The sequence below is a fragment of the Trachurus japonicus genome, chromosome 17 (genome assembly GCF_045865225.1).
Source record: "Trachurus japonicus isolate A0001 chromosome 17, Traja_1.0".
Taxonomy (NCBI): Eukaryota; Metazoa; Chordata; class Actinopteri; order Carangiformes; family Carangidae; genus Trachurus; species Trachurus japonicus.
The window spans coordinates 11,933,399-11,952,640 of record NC_140923.1 but is presented as its reverse complement, the minus strand read 5'-3'; the positions used below and the strand labels follow the sequence as shown (position 1 = coordinate 11,952,640).

At 39.6% G+C, this 19,242-nt stretch overlaps 1 protein-coding gene across 1 annotated transcript in view; it reads left to right on the top strand.

Moving 5' to 3' along the window:
- Positions 1–18,794, top strand: part of nfatc4 (nuclear factor of activated T cells 4) — a 32,334-nt gene extending 13,540 nt beyond the window's left edge. The window contains 10 exon segments of the mRNA XM_085804261.1: positions 87–249; positions 1,129–1,229; positions 4,727–4,828; positions 6,014–6,201; positions 7,592–7,732; positions 10,358–10,413; positions 12,106–12,232; positions 13,811–14,442; positions 14,444–14,549; positions 18,524–18,794. Coding sequence (XP_085660387.1) covers positions 87–249; positions 1,129–1,229; positions 4,727–4,828; positions 6,014–6,201; positions 7,592–7,732; positions 10,358–10,413; positions 12,106–12,232; positions 13,811–14,442; positions 14,444–14,549; positions 18,524–18,594 — 1,687 coding nt within the window. The 3' untranslated portion in view covers positions 18,595–18,794.
- Positions 18,795–19,242: the final 448 nt, after the last annotated feature.

Sequence of the window (19,242 nt, the reverse complement as noted above, 5' to 3'; positions counted from 1 at the left end):
GTCGTGCATATCCGCCTCGACTGTGTTCAACAGTAAAAAACTATATACATTTTTAAATAATAAATACATTTCCTGATCCTCTGCAGGTCTAACGCTCTGCCGCCACTCGACTGGCCCCTGCCGTCCCAGTTCGACCAGTACGAGCTGCGTATCGAGGTGCAGCCGCGGCCGCACCACAGAGCGCACTACGAGACAGAGGGCAGCAGGGGAGCGGTCAAGGCCACGCCGACCGGACATCCCGTTGTCAAGGTGAAGTACAGACCAGCAGGTTTACACACAGCCAATCTCTGACTGTTGTAATGTTGCATTTAAATGTAGTTTAAAGGGATAGTTCAACATTATGGCAAATTGGCCCATTGCCATAATCCCTATAGTCATAGCAGTAGGTTCGTTACCTTTAATTGTCGGTGCAAGCTATTTTTAGAACGGCGGAGCAGAGCCGTGAGCTGCTCAGAGCTACGCTACGGAGGCTCATTATGGGATTTCTTGGTTTCCCTCATCAAACTCATCAAATACACAATCCAACAACTCCACAACGCTCTGGTGGACAAGTTGTGACCTGCACATTCACCACGCTATGAGATAATAACACAACGTTACCAGACAGAGTTGTTTTAGAGGGAAATGCAGAGTCTGCTTGATGAAAAACTGCCCCTGACGGGAACGCGCATCAGTGGTTTTGCATGAATTTCCCTCTAAAACAACTCTGTGTGGTAACGTTGTGTTATTATCTCATAGCGTGGTGAATGTGCAGCTCACAACTTGTCCACCAGAGCGTTGTGGAGTTGTTGGATTGTGTATTTGATGAGTTTGATGAGGGAAACCAAGAAATCCCATAATGAGCCTCCGTAGCGTAGCTCTGAGCAGCTTGCGACTCTGCTCTGCTGTTCTAAAAACAGCTTGCACCGACAATTAAAGGTAACGAACCTACTGCTATGACTATAGGGATTATGGGCAATGGGCCAATTTGCCAAAATGTTGAACTATCCCTTTAAGGTAGAAAATGTGTGCAAAAGTTGTTGTTGTGTGTAATAGTGGAACAAAAATGTGTGGCTTCTTGTCGTGGCTCGCTGCCTGTGGCCTCATCACAGTTTGATGTCGTCCCTCACACTGAGTGTCTCTCTACAGCTGTGTGGGTACGCGGAGAGGAAACCGCTCTCGCTCCAGGTGTTCGTGGGAACGGCTGACGACAGATCCATCCGGCCGCATCCTTTCTATCAGATACACAGGTACTGAACTGAACTGCACTGCACTTTACATTTAAAACCAAAACTTTAATAACCAAGCCTGTTGAATATTCAAGGGAGCTGGCGGCCTGTATATCCACAGAGCTCATCGTGTGATCGCTGTGGCTCTAACCGTTGCATAATCTACCACCAGCTGCTTGTCGTGTTGGTCTAGGGCAGTGGTTCCCAACCTTTTTCTTAAGGGACCCATATTTTTACCATTGAAAACTTTGGTGAACCCCCCCCCTCCCCCACCCCGGTGTAAAATAAAATAAAATAAGGAACATCATAACTTCTTTTACATGAAATACTTTATTATATTTCAGTAATTTAATAACAGCATGGAACAAACAATCAGGATAACCTGTTGATATTCAATCATCGATTGATATAGGCCTATCGGAGTTGATGAGCTTTCAGGACATTCTTCACTTTGACCTCACAGTGAAGTCAGATCTGGGGTTATATTCATGTTTGGGGTGACATAGATGACGGTTATATGAGTAACTTGTAAAGAAGCATGCTGAACATAATGTAGCATGCTAGCCAGTAGGCCTATTTGATTAAACAAGTTGATGTATCAGCCAATGCTAAACTGAAATATTGTGTGACTCGCTACAGATGATGACATTCCCTGCATAACTTTATAGGATGATCAGCAGTTTTATTCTTTTATTTTTGCTGCTAGCTTAGCTTTTTGATAAATTATAAATGTATTAACTTCTGTAACCAAAAATACTATTATCAGTAGTATTTGTTGTGACTGATATTGCCCTGCTGTATATTATGTATTTAATGTTTTAAAACTGTTGATATTCAATCATCTATTGATATTGGCCTATAATTTATTTGTTTATCTATTTAAATACATGAATAAATGTTTAATGTGGCCCTTGAATTTAGTTGATTTTGTCACAACATTTAAATTACATTAAAATTATTAAACCCCTTAAAATCAAGAAGGCTTCGCAACCCCCCATGGATCTTTGGCGCCCCCCAGGTTGGGAACCACTGGTCTAGGAGATATTTTGCACTGGTCATTGTCAGTGTAGTTAGTTAGTTCTTGATGCTTTAAAGGTCCAGTGTGTAATATTTGGCAAGGTAAAATCTGAATACACCATGGATATATAGTGTATCGCTATAAAATAAAATACGTTTTGTGGTTTTTGTAGCCTTATAATTCTTCGGTAACCCCTTTAACTTACAGGCCGCTAATTACGTGATAATGTCAAGAAATAGCCAAGAAATTACAGTTAATTGTGTCATAATGTCTAGAAATAGCGGTCAATTTCATAGTAATGTCGAGAAATATAGGCAAGATGATTAACGATTGATTGCATACTGTAGAAATACCCCAGAAATAACGGTCAATTGCCAGGACTTGGTGGAGAAAAAATTCAAAAAGCGAGAAAAGCATGTGTAATCTTTTGCCTTTAATGTAATTAAAATGTTAAATAAATGAGTAGGCTAAGTATTTAATTCATATATGTGACAAAATCAACTAAATTCAAGGGCCACATTAAACATTTATTTGTGTATTTAAATAGATAAACAAATAAATTATAGGCCTATATCAATAGATGACTAAATACTCGCCGCAGTTTTAAAACATTAAATACATAATATACAGCAGGGCAATATCAGTCACAATGAATTTGCAGCATGGAACAATGAGAAAAAACCTGTGTAAAATTACAACATATTCTTCAGAACTTGTACTTTTAAAAACACAATTATGTTTTTAAAAGTACAAGTTCTGAAGAAATATGTTGTAATCATACACAGGTTCTCCTGATTGTTTGTTACATGCTGTTATTAAATTACTGAAATATAATAAAGTATTTCATGTAAAAGAAGTTATGATGTTCCTTATTATTATTTTTTTTTACATCGGGAAAAAGGTTGGGATCCACTGTGTTAGAGGACTAATTAATCTGTCTAACCATCTATGACACCTGAAACAGTAAACACAGCTGATCGATGGAAATAAATCACCGAGTGAATTCACTTTCAGTCATTGAAAACAGCTGGTTCTTGAATGTAACTCGGTCAAAGTCAGACATAACCTCAAGATTTTTTGCAGTTCTGTTACTGTAGGTCATACAAGATGTAGCCTACATGCTGACACAGTTAGACATCAGACTTGTATGTGCTCGGAGAAAATCGCTTTGTTACTTTCGTCCCACGTTACGTTCATCTTCTGTCTCTCTCTCTCTTTTTTTTCTTTTTTTTTTACAGTTAAAAAAATGTATATATTTATATATATATACAGTACAGGCCAAAAGTTTGGACACACTCAATGCATTTCCTTTATTTTCATGACTATTTACATTGTAGATTCTCACTGAAATTCCACTAATGAACCCTGACAAGGCACACTGACACCTGTGAAGTGAAAACCATTTTCAGGTCAGGTTCACCTCTTGAAGCTCATCAAGAGAAGCCAAGAGTGTGCAAAGCAGTAATCAGAGCAAAGGGGGGCTACTTTGAAGAAACTAGAACTGGTGGGGGCAGAGATAGAGGAGGAGGAGGAGGAAGAAGAGGAAGAAGAAAAGAAGAAAGAGAAGACAAAGAAGAAAAGACGTGTTTTCAGTTAGGCTATTTCACACTTTTTTGTTAATTCCACATGTGTTCATTCATAGTTTTGGTGCCTTCAGTGAGAATAAAGGAAACACATTGAATGAGAAGGTGTGTCCAAACTTTTGGCCTGTACTGTATATATATATATGCTATATTGTGCATTAAATTCATATATATGTTTATTTATTCATAAATGAAAGCTCCCGCGGTGTTGTTGCCTCTTGTTTCTATACTGAATATCCTGCGATTGGACACGGAAGTGATGTTTTAGAATGTGATGACGCAGCCACGAGCCATTCCCATTATTTTCAAATTAATAAAGTTCTTTCAGAAAAAAGGATGAGATGGGTGCACAGTAGGGATGTCACAATTACTTGTTTTCACAATTAATCGCGGTATTAAACGCCACAATTAATTAATCGTAAAGATCCCTAAATACCGTCACTTTCTGAAAAAGATTATGTATCGAAACCGTGTCGGCAGATGTGCACCAAAGTAAAGGGTAAATGCACAGATACTGATACTGGTTCATTTGTCTAAAGTAACGCTGAATTGATAGGAATTTAAATGTTTGCATGTCATTTGTATTGTAAAAAAATGATTAAAATAAACTTAAACATTTGGTATAGGTGACAATTAATGACTTAAATATTTCAAACACTTCCCCTGGAGGATTAATAACTGGTCCTATCTTAAGAGATTAGATGTAATTATATTTTGACTATATTTGATTTTACACATTCATAGTGTTTTGACATTTATTGATGTATAATAATCGTGATAATCGTAATACCGTGATTATTTCTCTGACAATAATCGTACCTAGAAATTCTGTAATCGTGACATCCCTAGTGCACAGGGTTCGACAGATCACCGATCCAGTTCAGGACCGTTACACAAACCTGTTTCTGCCTCTTCAGGGTGACTGGGAAGATGGTCGGCACCGCCAGTCACGAGAGCGTCCAGGCCGGGACCAAACTGCTGGACATCCCCCTCAACCCCGAGAACAACATGACCGCCCTGTGAGTAGAGGAGAGAGTGACGCTCCCACAGAACAAACCGTTCTCTCTTTCAAGGCCGTTTAGTCAAATCAACAGTATAAAAACTGAAGGAGGTGGAGGATTGTTTAGATTCCTTTAACCAGAGCAGCGTGGAACAAAGTGACTCAGCAACAACTGCACTTAAATGAAAGTTCAAGGTAACAGAGTCTCTCCCTCCTTTGCTGCTTTACTCCTCTACAACAACATAGTACTTCTCAATTTCACAACAAAGTCAAAGATAATAGAAAGAAAACCCATAATGTCAGTAAAGATTTGTGGAGCAGAACTTTGTTTTTTCTTCTTTCCTCCCTTTAAAGGAATCGTTCACCAAAAAATGAAATTCATATCAGTCATTATTGACTCCCGCTCATGCTGATGAATACTCCGGAGTAGTTTTTTATTCCTCAAAGTGCATCTGGAAACCTGGGAGGCCGGTTCGTAGTCCAACGAAACCCTTACATGAGAGTCAATAGCACCCGATACAAAAAGGTCCATAAAACTACACAAAAACCTTATAATATTCCTCCACACTTCTCTTGCACTGCAATCCAAGTGTCCTGAAGGGATATAGTCCAGAGTTTACTCGAAACAACGTCATTTAGGACATTTTTACAGCCTAAACAGTCCTGTATTAATAATCAATAATCAATACAGGACTGTTTAGGCTGTAAAAATGTCCTAAATGATGTAATTTCGAGTAAATTCTGGACTATATCCCTTCACGACACTTGGATTGCAGCGGACGAGCAGTAAGGAGGAATATTACAAGGTTTTTGTGTAGTTTTATGGATTATATACATATAAAGTTTTCGTTGGACTACGAACCGGCCTCCCAGGTCTCCAGATGCACTTTGAGGAATAAAAAACTACTCTGGAGTATTCATCAGCATGAGGGTGAGTCAATAATGACTGAATTTCATTTTTTGGTGAACTAGTCCTTTAATCATCTCAAAATCCCTCAGATTTACCTTGTGATCTCTGAGTTTCATTAAACTAAACAACATGAAATAGTTAAATTTGTTCAACCTCAAGCAGCAACAGCAGTAAAACGCTGCTCAGACTCTATTTCCTATCTATCACAGGGAAACTCTCTGAGCCCTTAACAACCAGTTGAGCCTTTTCACTCGCCGACACTCGAATTTACGGTTTTCTTTTGTGCCGCCGCAGCATCGACTGCGCCGGGATCCTGAAGCTGAGGAACTCCGACATCGAGCTGAGGAAAGGAGAGACGGACGTCGGCAGGAAGAACACGCGCGTTCGCTTGGTGTTTCGGACCCACCTCCCTCTAGCGCCCCCTGTTGCCCCGCCGGGCCGCGTCCTGGCCCTGCAGGTCGCCTCCATGCCCATCGAATGCTGTGAGTTGCACACGCGGGTGGTTTTAGTGGGAAACTGCAGCGGATATCGGTTTGAGATTGACCAGTGGGAAAGGGGTATTACAGGCCGCTAATTACGTGATAATGTCAAGAAATAGCCAAGAAATTACAGTTAATTGTGTCATAATGTCTAGAAATAGCGGTAATGTCAAAGAAATATAGGTAAGATGATTAACGATTGATTGCATACTGTAGAAATACCCCAGAAATAACGGTCAATTGCCAGGACTTGGTGGAGAAGAAATTCAAAAAGCGAGAAAAGCATGTGTAATCTTTTGCCTTTAAGAAAAACATGACATTACTATGAAATTGACCATTATTGCTAGGCTATTTCTTGACATCACTACTCATTAATTGTTATTTCTTGGCTATTTCTTGATATTATCACATAATCAGCGGCCTTTAAATTAAAGGGTTACCAGTTCTTCTTTTATATATACTGTACATCTAGTAAGGGTCTTGCTTTAGAGAGTGTTGCCACCTTGCGCTGCCACGTTTGTATGGCAGCCCGAATGGGAAATCCAGCCAGCCAGAGACTAGAGCATGTTTCACGAACTTCGTGTTCATAAATAAACCAATGACAATGACACTGCAGTGGATATCGGTGGAGATGCACCGGTGCATCGCTGAAACAGCTGTGGCTTTGGGTCCTTATTAGTGCTTTCCACTGAAAAGATAAGATAAAAGATAAAAAAGATTAAGATACTTCTGTCTTTTTGGATGTAAAATTTAAAGAAGAACTATACAGGATTTTTATTTGTACCTTACTGTAATTAAACAGCTTCAGAGTAACTGTGATGGTTAAATAAATGACGTGTCCAGTCATTCCAGGGAGAATGGAGCGTCTCTCGACTGAAAACCAACCTTGTAAGATCAGAGCCTCCGACCCGGTGTCCCAGCTCTCGTCTCTGCGGCACCACCACACAAACACGCCCCGTAACCCGTAATCTATTGTTTATGACAGATAAAACTACATAAATATACACGTTGTAATGCATATATATGATAAATAACATTATCCACCGCTTTATTGATTGCCTTCTCGAAGGCTTCTTTAAAAACAATTGCACATGGCCGGGAGGAGGGTTAGCAACACAGAGGAAAAGCGACCGGACTTGCATAGTTCTTCTTTAAACAAGCACCTTTCATCAAATTAGATCAGGGTTATGGCTATAAACTTTTATTTTCAGTACATTGTTATCGGGTTTGTTCACAGAAATGGGGGTGTCTTGTCATTGGTTAACTGATGATCAATTATCTTTGTCTTTTAAAATCAGTTTCTACAGTGGCTTTAAATAAGAAGCATATTCACTGCAGCGCTCTAGTTAAGGGCTTGTTTAATTCTGCCTGACTCTTTCCCTCCTTGCCTCAGCCCAGCGTTCGGCCCAGGAGCTGCCTGTCATCGAGTCCGTCAGTCTCACTTCTTGTTCTGTGGAGGGCGGAGAGGAACTCCTGCTGAGCGGCAGCAACTTCCTGCCCATCTCCAGAGTGGTTTTCATGGAGAGAGGGACAGGTAGGAGGCAAAATACTCACAACTACTACTTACAATGTGATCTCTGAGTTGGAAATGTGAGCTAGTTAGAGAAAACAACTTTACAATCTGAGAGAGAAATTAAAATATGACCACAGAGTCTTGACATTTAAATTAATTCGATCAATAGTTAACCCTCTATGGTACGCTGCATTATGATGCCAGTGGGGGAAAAAATGTTTGGAGTGTTTTTATGTCTCAAAATAGAGTAAATAAATATAATCTAAAGAAATTTTTAAAAATTATTTATTTTTGGAAGTTTTTGGGATTTGTTGACTGTAGGCAACATTGTACTATTACGGTTCATCATCTACTGTATTAGAAACACCAGTCTCTGTAGACTTTCACCTTCACTGGCCTCATCTTCATCCCAATTCTCATTCTCATCTTCCTCATCATCATCATAATAGCCTGATGTTTACTTTACTGCATCCAAAATCAAATTTATTAAGGATAAAAAACAAAATTATGATGAATTATATGTTTTTGAACATTATATTTACACCTAAACACACACTACCATAGTCTCACAATGCAATATTGATTCCATAATGGTCCACTGTCGCCTCAAGGCAACATTGCAATTTTCTATAATGGTACGTTGTTGCTTTTGGGCAACAGGTGCATTTTAACAAGTTTCCATTATTTAATAAGTAAATAAATTGCATGGAACTATTAAAAATTAAACTTTACTAATCTATTAGTGTAAATATATTTTTTTCCAGATGAAAAAGGGCCAGGAAGTTACTGTATGTTTTCAGACCGTTTTAGTGGAACAAAATGGCAAACCTGTTTCCTTTGAAAAAGTCTGCAAAAAAGGGTTTCAGTGGCTTCTTGAAAGTCATGTGATAAATTAAAGCATTGTTAGTGGTTCTCTAAGGTCTCCTCTCTTTTTTAAAGTATTACAGCATTAAATGGGATGAATTGTGGAGATGTGACAGGCCAAAAAGTGGTATGATGCCTGAGGGCAACATGGTACCATAGAGGGTTAAAGTAGAAATAATCCCTCAGATTTCAAACTGAGCTCCACAAATTCAATTCAATCAACTCAGTGCAGTGTGTAGTGTGTGTGTGTGTGTGTGTGTGTGTGTGTGCTGGTTTTGATCTTTCCACAAAGCCTGTTTAACAACCGTCAGTCACTCAGATGTTGCACAGATGGAAATCACGCTGCACGTGAAGTGAATCAGGGAGCGTATAACAGGATGGATGACAGATGTTCTGTCTGTACTTGACTGAGTTTTTTATAAATAAAGCAAGAAATGTAGGTTAGGGTCAACAGTGTTGTTGCCAGATTCCTACAAAAGTACATCACGAAGCGGGGAACATGTTTAAACTTTGTGTTTTGAAACAGGATTAATGCGCCTCAGGAGGATTAAGGGGGCGTTTCAGGATGCTGAACCAGGGTTATCATAGTTAACTACAACTAAGACTAAAACTAGGAGTGAAAAAATTATTTAGTAAACTGAAATAAAAAATAATGCTTGCCCAAAAACTACAATGAACAATGCAAAACTAACTAAAACTAAACTGAAATGTAGATAACACTAGCTTAGTTTTAGGCATTAAGGCATCTTTATTTATATAGCACATTTCATACCAAAGCAACTTTAATTTTAAAGGGGAAGAACAGAATAAAAACAAACAATTTTTTTTTAAATGGTTTAAAAAAGTTAAAAGCAAGAGCAAAGAAGAATGAAAAAGTAGAGAGAGAAAAGAAAATAGATAAAGTTTAAAGTTCTTTTAGTTTTCTTAGAGATGGCTAAAGTTGCAGGAAGAAAATGCCACAGCTCAATATGGGACGACTTCAAGATAAGAGTGAATATAAGAGTAAATGTAACCTGATGAGGACTGATGGGAACATTTATGGGATGCAACTAAAAGGGAAAATCCCACACGTCTCATAGAGGCTTTCTCCTAAAACCTGAAAAACTAAAACTAAGGCTAAATAAAAACTAGTCAATTCCTCAAAAATAAAAACTAAACTAAAACTGCTTCATCACTTGTTAAACTAAACTGAAATTTAAAAAGAAAATCGCTCTAAAATCACTAAATATGAACAAAAACTAATGAAAATTTAAAAACTATAATAACCTTGTGCTGAACCCACAGCAGTTTGATGTTATGTAAATGTGTTAATTATATATGTGTAAATATCTGCAGATTTTTAGGACATGAAACGGTTAAAAACATTGAAATAATAAAACATGGTCTGTCTTATCCTGTAAGAGTTTTATATAGATCCAAATTTGGGGGGGTGGGGGGTCGTCGCCTGGTCCTTTTTTATTTTTATTTTATTTTTTATCCATTATTTTCCTTATCTTAATTTCTATTAGATTGCAATGTACCTTTTACTTGTACTTGTTTTCCTCGAAAAGCAATAAAAAAGTTGTTCACAAAAAAAAAAAAAACATTGAAATAATCAAGAGCAGTGATTTCTGGTGAAGAGCAGAGGAAGAAATGAGCTCATTCATGTCTTTGCTGTCAAATAAATCAGCAGCTTGTTGTTTTGCTTTGTGGTTTCGGTGTGTGTGTGTGTGTGTGTGTGTGTGTGTGTGTGTGTGTGTGTGTGTGTGTAGGTTACACTTTAACTCTGTTCTTATCTCTCAGATGGTAAACTGCAGTGGGAGGAGGAGGCTCATGTCGACCGTGACAGCAGCAGCGAGGTAATTGAACACGAGTCCTTCATCGCTGACTCAGCTGTAATTGACGTAAACAGACGCTGATGATGAATGAATGAATCGTCTGAGGAATCGTCTCTCTGACACGTTGACGCAGGGCCGTTGCTAGGAATTCTGGGCCCCCTTAAAGAATACTAAAGTGGGCCCCTCCCCCTAACTTTCCCAGTTTTTTTTTCTTAGACTACGTATGTATTATCGTTTTTTATTTAGCCTACTTTGTTTTGATGCTAATGCAGCATTACACTGCAAAAACTCAAGAATCTTACCAAGAATATTTGTCTTATTTCTAGTCAAAATGTCATTTCTAGTCAAAACAAATCTCATTATACTTTAAATAAGACTCATCATATTAAAAGTAGCTTGTTTTTAGACACTTTTTACTTCTTTCAAGCAGATTTTCACTTGGAATAAGTAGAAAAAATCTGATAGTGGAGCAAGTTTTTCTTCCTTATTACAAGCACAAAAAACTTACTTTCACTGGCAGATTTTTCTATTTATTTCAAGTGAAACAAGGGAAAATGATCTAAAAACAAGTTAATTTTTAGGTTATGAGTCTTATTTTAAGTGGAAAGAGATTAGTTTTGACTAGAAATGAATAATAATAATAATAAATTTTATCTATAATGCACTTTACATTTAAAGGGATAGTTCAACATTTTGGCAAATTGGCCCATTGCCATAATCGCTATAGTCATAGCAGTAGGTTCATTACCTTTAATTGTAGGTGTAAGCTATTTTCAGTACGGCGGAGCGCAGCAGCTGGCTGCTCAGAGCTACGCTACGGAGGCTAAGGGAATTCTTGGTTTCCCTCATTAAACTCATCAAATTCAACATCCCAAAACTCCACAGCGCTTTTGTAGACAAGTTGTGACCTGCACAACCACCACGCTATGAGATAATGACGGAACGATACGAAACGGAGCCGTTTTCGAGGTAAATACAGGGTAAATACGGAGATTGCTTGCTGAAAAACTGTCCCTGAACGCAACGCGCATCAGCGGTTTTGTATGAATTTACCTCGAAAACAGCTCCGTTTCGTATTGTTCCGTCATTATCTCATAGCGTGGTGGTTGTGCAGGTCACAACTTGTCTACAAAAGCGCTGTGGAGTTTTGGGATTTTGTATTTGATGAGTTTAATGAGGGAAACCAAGAAATTCCCTTAGCCTCCATAGCGTAGCTCTGAGCAGCCAGCTGCTGCGCTCCGCCGTACTGAAAATAGCTTACACCTACAATTAAAGGTAACAAACCTACTGCTATGACTATAGCAATTATGGCAATGAGCCAATTTGCCAAAATGTTGAGCTATCCCTTTAAGCAATCTCAAAGTGCTACAGTACAAGCTTAATTTAAAAAGGGACACAAGTTAAGAAAAGTTAAGAAAAAACAATGAGTGTACTAAAATTTAGCAGAAAGCTTTCCTGAATAAATAAATAAATGAGACATTTGGACAAGAAATAAGACAAATATTCTTGGAAAGATGTTGAGTTTTTACAGTGTACTATGAGTATTAGTCAGGGTCTTACGCAGAATAAATCAGTCGTACAAAGATTAGACTACTGGGGTTTTTTATGGGCCCCACTGGGCGCTGGGCCCCTAGAGTTATCATCACCTTTCTCCTTTATACAACGGCCCTGCGTTGACGTAACGTAACGTTCACACCTCTGTTTCCTGCCCAGTGTCTGATGTGCGTGCGAGTTCCCGCCTACAGCGACCTGTCCGTCAGTCGGCCCGTGTCCGTCAGTCTCTACGTGTCCAACGGGAAGAGGAAACGAAGTAGCACTCACTGCTTCAAGTACCTGCCCAGTGAGTGTTTATATATACTGTATATATATTTAGATTTACATGCAGAGTATCAAGTACAAAACATTTTCTGTATGAGTCGCTGCAGTACAGAAGATAATTATACAATACATACAGTATCATACATAGACACAGACATTGTTCACAGGTCATTTCTAATCATTGGACTTCTGTTCTGAGCTGTTTTGTGATTTTTTATATTTCATTGATCAGATATTTCCTCATCTGGCATCTTTTTTTTGTTAAACTGAAAACAAAGATACATTTATAATGACAAAACAGTAGAACAGTTTTAATATAATTATCAAAAATGAATTGCATTGACAGTTATATACAAAAATGTATATTGATTACATCTGTGATCTGATATACAGGTGCATCTCAGTAAATTAGATTATCATGGAAAAGTTTATTCATGTCAGTAATTCAATTCAAAAAAGTGAAACTAATACATTATAATCCATTACAGACAGAATGAAACATTTCATGTCTTTATTTATTTATTTTACTTTTAATTGTAATGATTGTGGCTAACATTGAATGAAGACCTAAAATTCAGTATCTAAAAAAAAGGGTATTACAAAAGGACCAGTTTGAAATAAAAACATTTTTAATATGGAAATGTTGGCTTTCTAAAAACTATGTCCATCTATACAGTCTATCTATGCACCTTTTTGACTTGAACTACTTGTACTGTAGCTAATGGACTTTTCCATGATACTCTAACTCACCTGTATTTCACATTTTCATTAAATTAACTTGTTTTTCACTTTTGAGCATTTGAAATATCATAATCATGTGGTGTTACGTTTCGTGAGCCACAAACAATATTCAAGTCTATCTGATTAGTTGGACATTAAAGAGATAGTAGCATTTTTTTAAAAGTGGGGTTGTATGATCTACAAATAGCCCCTAAATACTTTAATTGCAGTAGAAGACTCTCTGCACTCCTCCTGTTAGCAACGCCAGCCCATAATAGCCCTGCCCAGAGATTTACAACATACATTGTTGTGAATGGACCCAAAGAAACGGCCTATTTTCACGGCCTAAAAGAGGTTTTACCTGAAAAAAATACACAGTTCCATTGTTCGCTATAATATAATTTTTTCCAGCCCCTCAAAGTGCAGGAAAAACACAGTTTTTATTTGGACCTAACCAACTGCTGATCGGCGGGCGCTAACCCTGGGCGGAGGGATACGTGAGTTGGTTAGGTCCAAATAAAAACTGTGTTTTTCCTGCACTTTGAAGGGCTGGAAAAAATTATATTATAGCGAACAATGGAACTGTGTATTTTTTTTCAGGTAAAACCTGTTTTAGGCCGTGAAAATAGGCCGTTTCTTTGGGTCCATTCACAACAATGTATGTTGTAAATCTCTGGGCAGGGCTATTATGGGCTGGCGTTGCTAACGGGAGGAGTGCAGAGAGTCTTCTACTGCAATTAAAGTACTTAAGGGCTATTTGTAGATCATACAACCCCACTTTAAAAAAAATGCTACTATCCCTTTAATATCAATAGGTGTATTAATATTAATATTAATATTAATGGTTGTTTTGATGCATGTTCGTTGTTTCTCTCTGTAGTCATGTTTAAAGAAGAAGACCCTCTGCTGTCCCGGCCGTCTGTGCTGCCTCTGGACCGGGGGCCCGTTTGTCCCGTCGGGGGGCAACCGAGGGGTTTCCAAGCCGACGACCGGGGTCTGGGCTTCCAGCTGCCCCCCTACCCGTCCACCTACTCGCCCCCCTCCTGCCCCGTCGCCATGAGCTACCACGACGAGTACTGCTCCAAGCCCGACGCCGCCGTTGCCGTTGCCGTGGACGACCCCGGCGGCGGCGGCTCGCGGGCGGCGGCGGGGGCCCTGTCGGAGCGCCACCCCAGCTTCGAGAGCCTGGAGCTGGGCTTCACGGAGCTGCTGCCCCCCCTCTACCCCCGCGGCGGCCCCCAGCCCCCCTCCCCCTCCCCCTCCCCCTGGCTGGACTCGCCCTACCTGTCCTCCTCCCCCTCCCCCTCCCACTCCTCCTCCCTCAGCCCGTTCCCCGCCGGCAGCCCCATCTCCACCTCCCCGCTGCCCCCCATCCCCACCTCCCCCTACCCCCAGTACTCCGCCTACCCCTCCCCCCCCTCCAACACCTCCAGCAGCCACTACCAGGACATCTGCCCCGCGCCGTACGCCCACCACTACGAGGGCTGGGACCCCCAGGGCCGGGCGCTGCTGGGGGGGGGGGCACGGAGGGGGAGGAGGGGAGCGGGACGCCAAGATGCAGGAGTGTCCTCTGGAGTTCAGCAGCTCGGTGGCGATGCACCACATCACGTTTGAGGAAGGTGAGTTCACCGCCTGAGTCTCACGTTGAGGAGTGGGAATTATGGCGCGTTTCCACTAGCACGGCTCGGCTCGGTACGGCTCGGTACGGCTCGGCTCGGCTCAGCACGGCTCGGCTCGGCTCGGCTCGGCTCGGCGCTATTTGCGTGTTTCCACTAGCACGCAGTACCTGCAACCAGGTACTTTTGGTATCACCTCAGCCCTGGTTCCAAGCGAGCCGAAGCGTTACTAAAACGTGACGTCAGCCGACTGCCTTCCACTGATTGGCCGATGAGTGTCGTCACTGGAAGCGACGACCGACAACAGAAATGTTCCTGCTGAAGCCTGTTATTACCAGAGAATTTCTAATATTGGGACTGGCTCTGTTATTACGTGACTTTATTAAGTTTTAATATTTTTTCATGCGAGAAAGTAACTGTTTAGATCCCCAATGTGCGGTTAGTTTATCCAAACGACGGCTGTTTAGAAGTTTGCCCCGATGTTTTTCGGAGAAGTGAAGCTCCAGGTCCGAGCAGCGACCGCGACATCATAGAGGCAGCAGCCCGGCTCCTGACGTGCTCCGCCGGCCAGCCTACGAGCCTCGCCCCGGTGGAACATAAGAGCAGCACTGCCTTGGGGTCTTTACGCACAGAAAACACCACATTTACATCAATAAATAAATGTTTTACAATGAACCAGGCCGATCTCAGAGCTGGTAGACTCTCCGGTAAGGCATATTGAACGGTTAAATGCCGTTAAGGGGACGAGAGCAGTCAAAACGGCGGTTTAAAGCTAGCTACAGCGAGGGTAGGTTCACTTCCTGTTTACAAAGTAAAAGCACCAATTCTATCGTAATGGCTTTCCTTATGATAAAAGGCAACAGGTATTTTATTTTGTGAAAATAACCGGAAGTGCGTTGCTCACTACGGTTAGCTTTAGTGATGCCGACTTCGTTGAAACAAAATTGTAAACAGCTGGTATTTTGTCAGATTTTCAACACGTTGGGGATCTAAACGAGTACTTTCTCGCCTGAAAATGTTTCAAATGTTGCTAAAGTTGTTTAGAGCGTTGCTCGGCGCCGTGTTATGACGACCCCGCCCACGTCGAGGAGGCACTAGTGATGCTCAGTTGTAATGGAAACACAACCGAGCCGAGCCGTATCGAGCCGAGCCGTGCTAGTGGAAATGCCCCATTAGGGATGTCACGATTACTTGTTTTCACAATTAAACGCCACAATTAATGTAATCGTAAAGATTCCTAAATACCGTCACTTTCCAAGAAAGATAATATGTCACAACCATGTCGGCAAAGTAAAGGCAAATGCACAGATACTGGTAAATTTGAATGTACGTACCTAACGTAACACTGGATTGGTAGGAACTTAAAGCAGAAGTAAGCGATCCGGTGGTTTTGTCTAACTTCTTGTCAGCCGATGGAGTTAGCAGCCCCCCGCCCTCGTCATGGATCTATTGGTCCTCGTCCCTACGTCACCACATTCACGCGCATCCCTTGGCTGCACACACAGAGAGGACTGCCCCTTTATGCCGTTCTCTCTCCTCATTGGATAAAAATTGTAGGATACGATAAAAGTTTTCTCCTCGGCTCAGAGCAGAGCAGAGTGACTGACAGACCCGTGTTTCAGACCAAACACTCTATAGAAGTGATTGCTGTCGGAAGATAGAACTATTTAAGACTTATATTAACACAAACATTCTGCTTACTTCTGCTTTAATTGCGGTATTAAACGCCACAATTAATTAATCGTAAAGATTCCTAAATACCGTCACTTTCCAAGAAAGATAATATGTCAGAACCATGTCGGCAAAGTAAAGGTAAATGCACAGATACTGGTAAATTTAAACGTAACACTGGATTGATAGGAATTTAAATGTTAATGTGTAATTTGTAATTTAAAAAAAAAGAAGATTAAAATAAACTTAAACATTTGGCATAGATTTGAAACATTTCCCAATGGGGATTAATAATTGGTCCTATATTAATAGATAATAGATTACACATTCATAGTGTTTAAAATAAATTGATTACTGAATAATAATTGTGATAACCATAATACCGTGATTATTTCTCTGACAATCATCGTACCAAGAAAATCTATTATCGTGACATCCCTAGTGTGAATACTGTATGTTGGGTTGTTGAATGAGGAGGCTGCTCTGCATGAATGAGATGTGTTTAAATATTAATGGATGGAAAACAGCCGTGACAGGGCTGGGAATCAAACCTGGGATGTTGCAGCGTCTGCAGATTTGTGAAGGCACTTTAAAAAAAAAAAGAGAATATATCATTCAGTTTTCTGTGATATTAAATTACTATTAGTTTTCCACTCTGTGTGTGGAGAGATGTTAGTCCAGGTTGTACTTGTCTCTGTGGCCAATAACAATATCATCAAACTTTATTACCTGTTCTGTCAGTCACAGTTTGACTGCACAGTTTAAAAAAACAAGGTCCTGCTCCGTCAGTGGAGTTTAAGTTTGAGCAAACAAAGATAGATAGATAGATAAGCTTTATTTCGGTGTCACTCCACAACACACAATAAAAATCCAGAGACAATATAAAAATACAGTATTGATTACAAAATGACCTGTTCCCCCTTGACAAAATTAAAAGTGTTGGGGACCACTCAAAAAGAGAGTTGTGAGACACCAACTACTAAAAACATGAATAGAAACGCACATTATGGTACCATACAAACAAAACAAACAAAAAAAAAAACAAAACAAAACAAAGCAAAACAATTATTTTATGAACTGGAACTCATAAGAGACAGTCTTCTATTGAGGATGAGGTGGCAGGCTTTGGCACATTCATTAATACAATGTTTACCAGCTAAAATGACACACAATTTATTCATATCATCAAAATCATTAAAATTAAAATAAAACTTATGTCACACACAGGTACAGGAGTTAGAAAATACACATTAGGACACGTTGTGAAGCCTGAGTGGAGCTGATGTGAAGCGTCGTTGATGCGATGAAGTGTCAATCAAATATGTCCTGAAACAAACTCAACAGAGATGTCCAAACAAAGACATGCAGCAGTTTTTACTTTCATTTTGATTATTTTTAAAGTGCAAAATGGCCATTAGAATATCGTACATCTGACTGAAAGGGATTGGGTATTGACGATTCTACTAATACCAATATTAATAGTTGGGTGTTCAGAAAGAGTCTGTCAGTGTAAGTTTGTTTAGATTTTTTACGTAAAATCTTAACATGAACAAATATTTTTGAAGCTACCTCACCTCAGACGTACAGTAGTTTCTTATTTCTCAATGGCTGACATTTATAGTGATGCAGAAATGTGTAGATAAACTAATATCAGCCAATTTATCAGCTGATACCACCATGGATTTTACAGGCACTTTCAAAAAGTGTGTTTTCAGGCCCAAATACCGTACCATACCATACCAACTTTATTTATAAAGCACTTTAAAAACCCAGTGGACCAAAGTGCTGTACAAAATCACACATAAAATATACAATTGGTATAAGACACAAAATGTACATAAAACATAACAGAAAATAATAAAGAATAAAATAAAGTGCATTTAAAATAACACTATATAAAACCAATAAAACAATTAAAACATAGCGCATAGGTGAATTAGTCAAACAATAAATAACTAACAGCAGATTAAAAGACATCAATTTGAAACGGGCTCAAAGGCTATGGAGAACAGGTGGGTTTTGAGGCGCTTTTTAAATAGCACAATAACAACCTTTTTTTCTTTGTTATTTTAAACGCTGCACTAACTAGGCTATGATTGGTTTTCTTTTATTTGCATTGGGACACAGTAAGACCTCTGTAAAGGGAGACACTTTGTTCAGATCCTGCAATTCCTGCTGCTTTCTTAAGTGTAAAAGTACAGCGTTAACACACCCAGGTTGATTTGCTTTTATTGTAACGATGCATGAGCTTAAGCTTTATTTTTATTAACAGGACTGTGTGACTTTGTCTCTTTGTCCGTCCACAGTGTCAGAGTTCATTGGAGAGGACATCCAGTCTTACCAGTCCGGCTCACAGATGGACAACCAGCCGAACTGAGCTCAGAGCGGCTGATTTACTCGCTGTTTGATATTCAGCATCATTTAAGAAAAAAAAACAGAAAAAAAGAAGAAAAAAAAAACCTTGTGCACTTGGTATTAAGACGCGTCGCTCCAGTTACATGTGATTCTGACCGGGGGACTTGGATTACAAGGACACTGTTGTAATTATGATCACAGGTAACTGTTTTGGTTTTATAAAGGGAAACTAATGTTTTTAACATGTTTTCAATATAAATTATACAAGAATCTGCTTGGATTATGTGTTTTTCTTTTGTGGAAAAAAAAAAAAACTATAATTAACATTCATACAAGGTGACTGACTGTATTAGACCAGAGGAGGACGGAGGGACTGAGGGGAAAAAGGCTTAAACCCAGTGGAAAACAAAATGGTTTAATAAGAGACAGTATTTTTCTTCAATCCCGAGTAACTGCACAAATTTGTTTTCTTTGTTTAAAGGGGACACAATTATTTCTTTTTCCTGAAAGTGTCTTTATTTTAATTGCACAAGCAAAATCGTCGTCATCGCTCCTGCAGTAAGTAGGTAAGGCCTCGACGTTTCTCTGCTCAGCCCACTGAACGTGATGGAAACTTTCTGAGTAAAAGGCGACAGGGTTTTGGATCCTATGTTGCCAAATAGTGGTAATT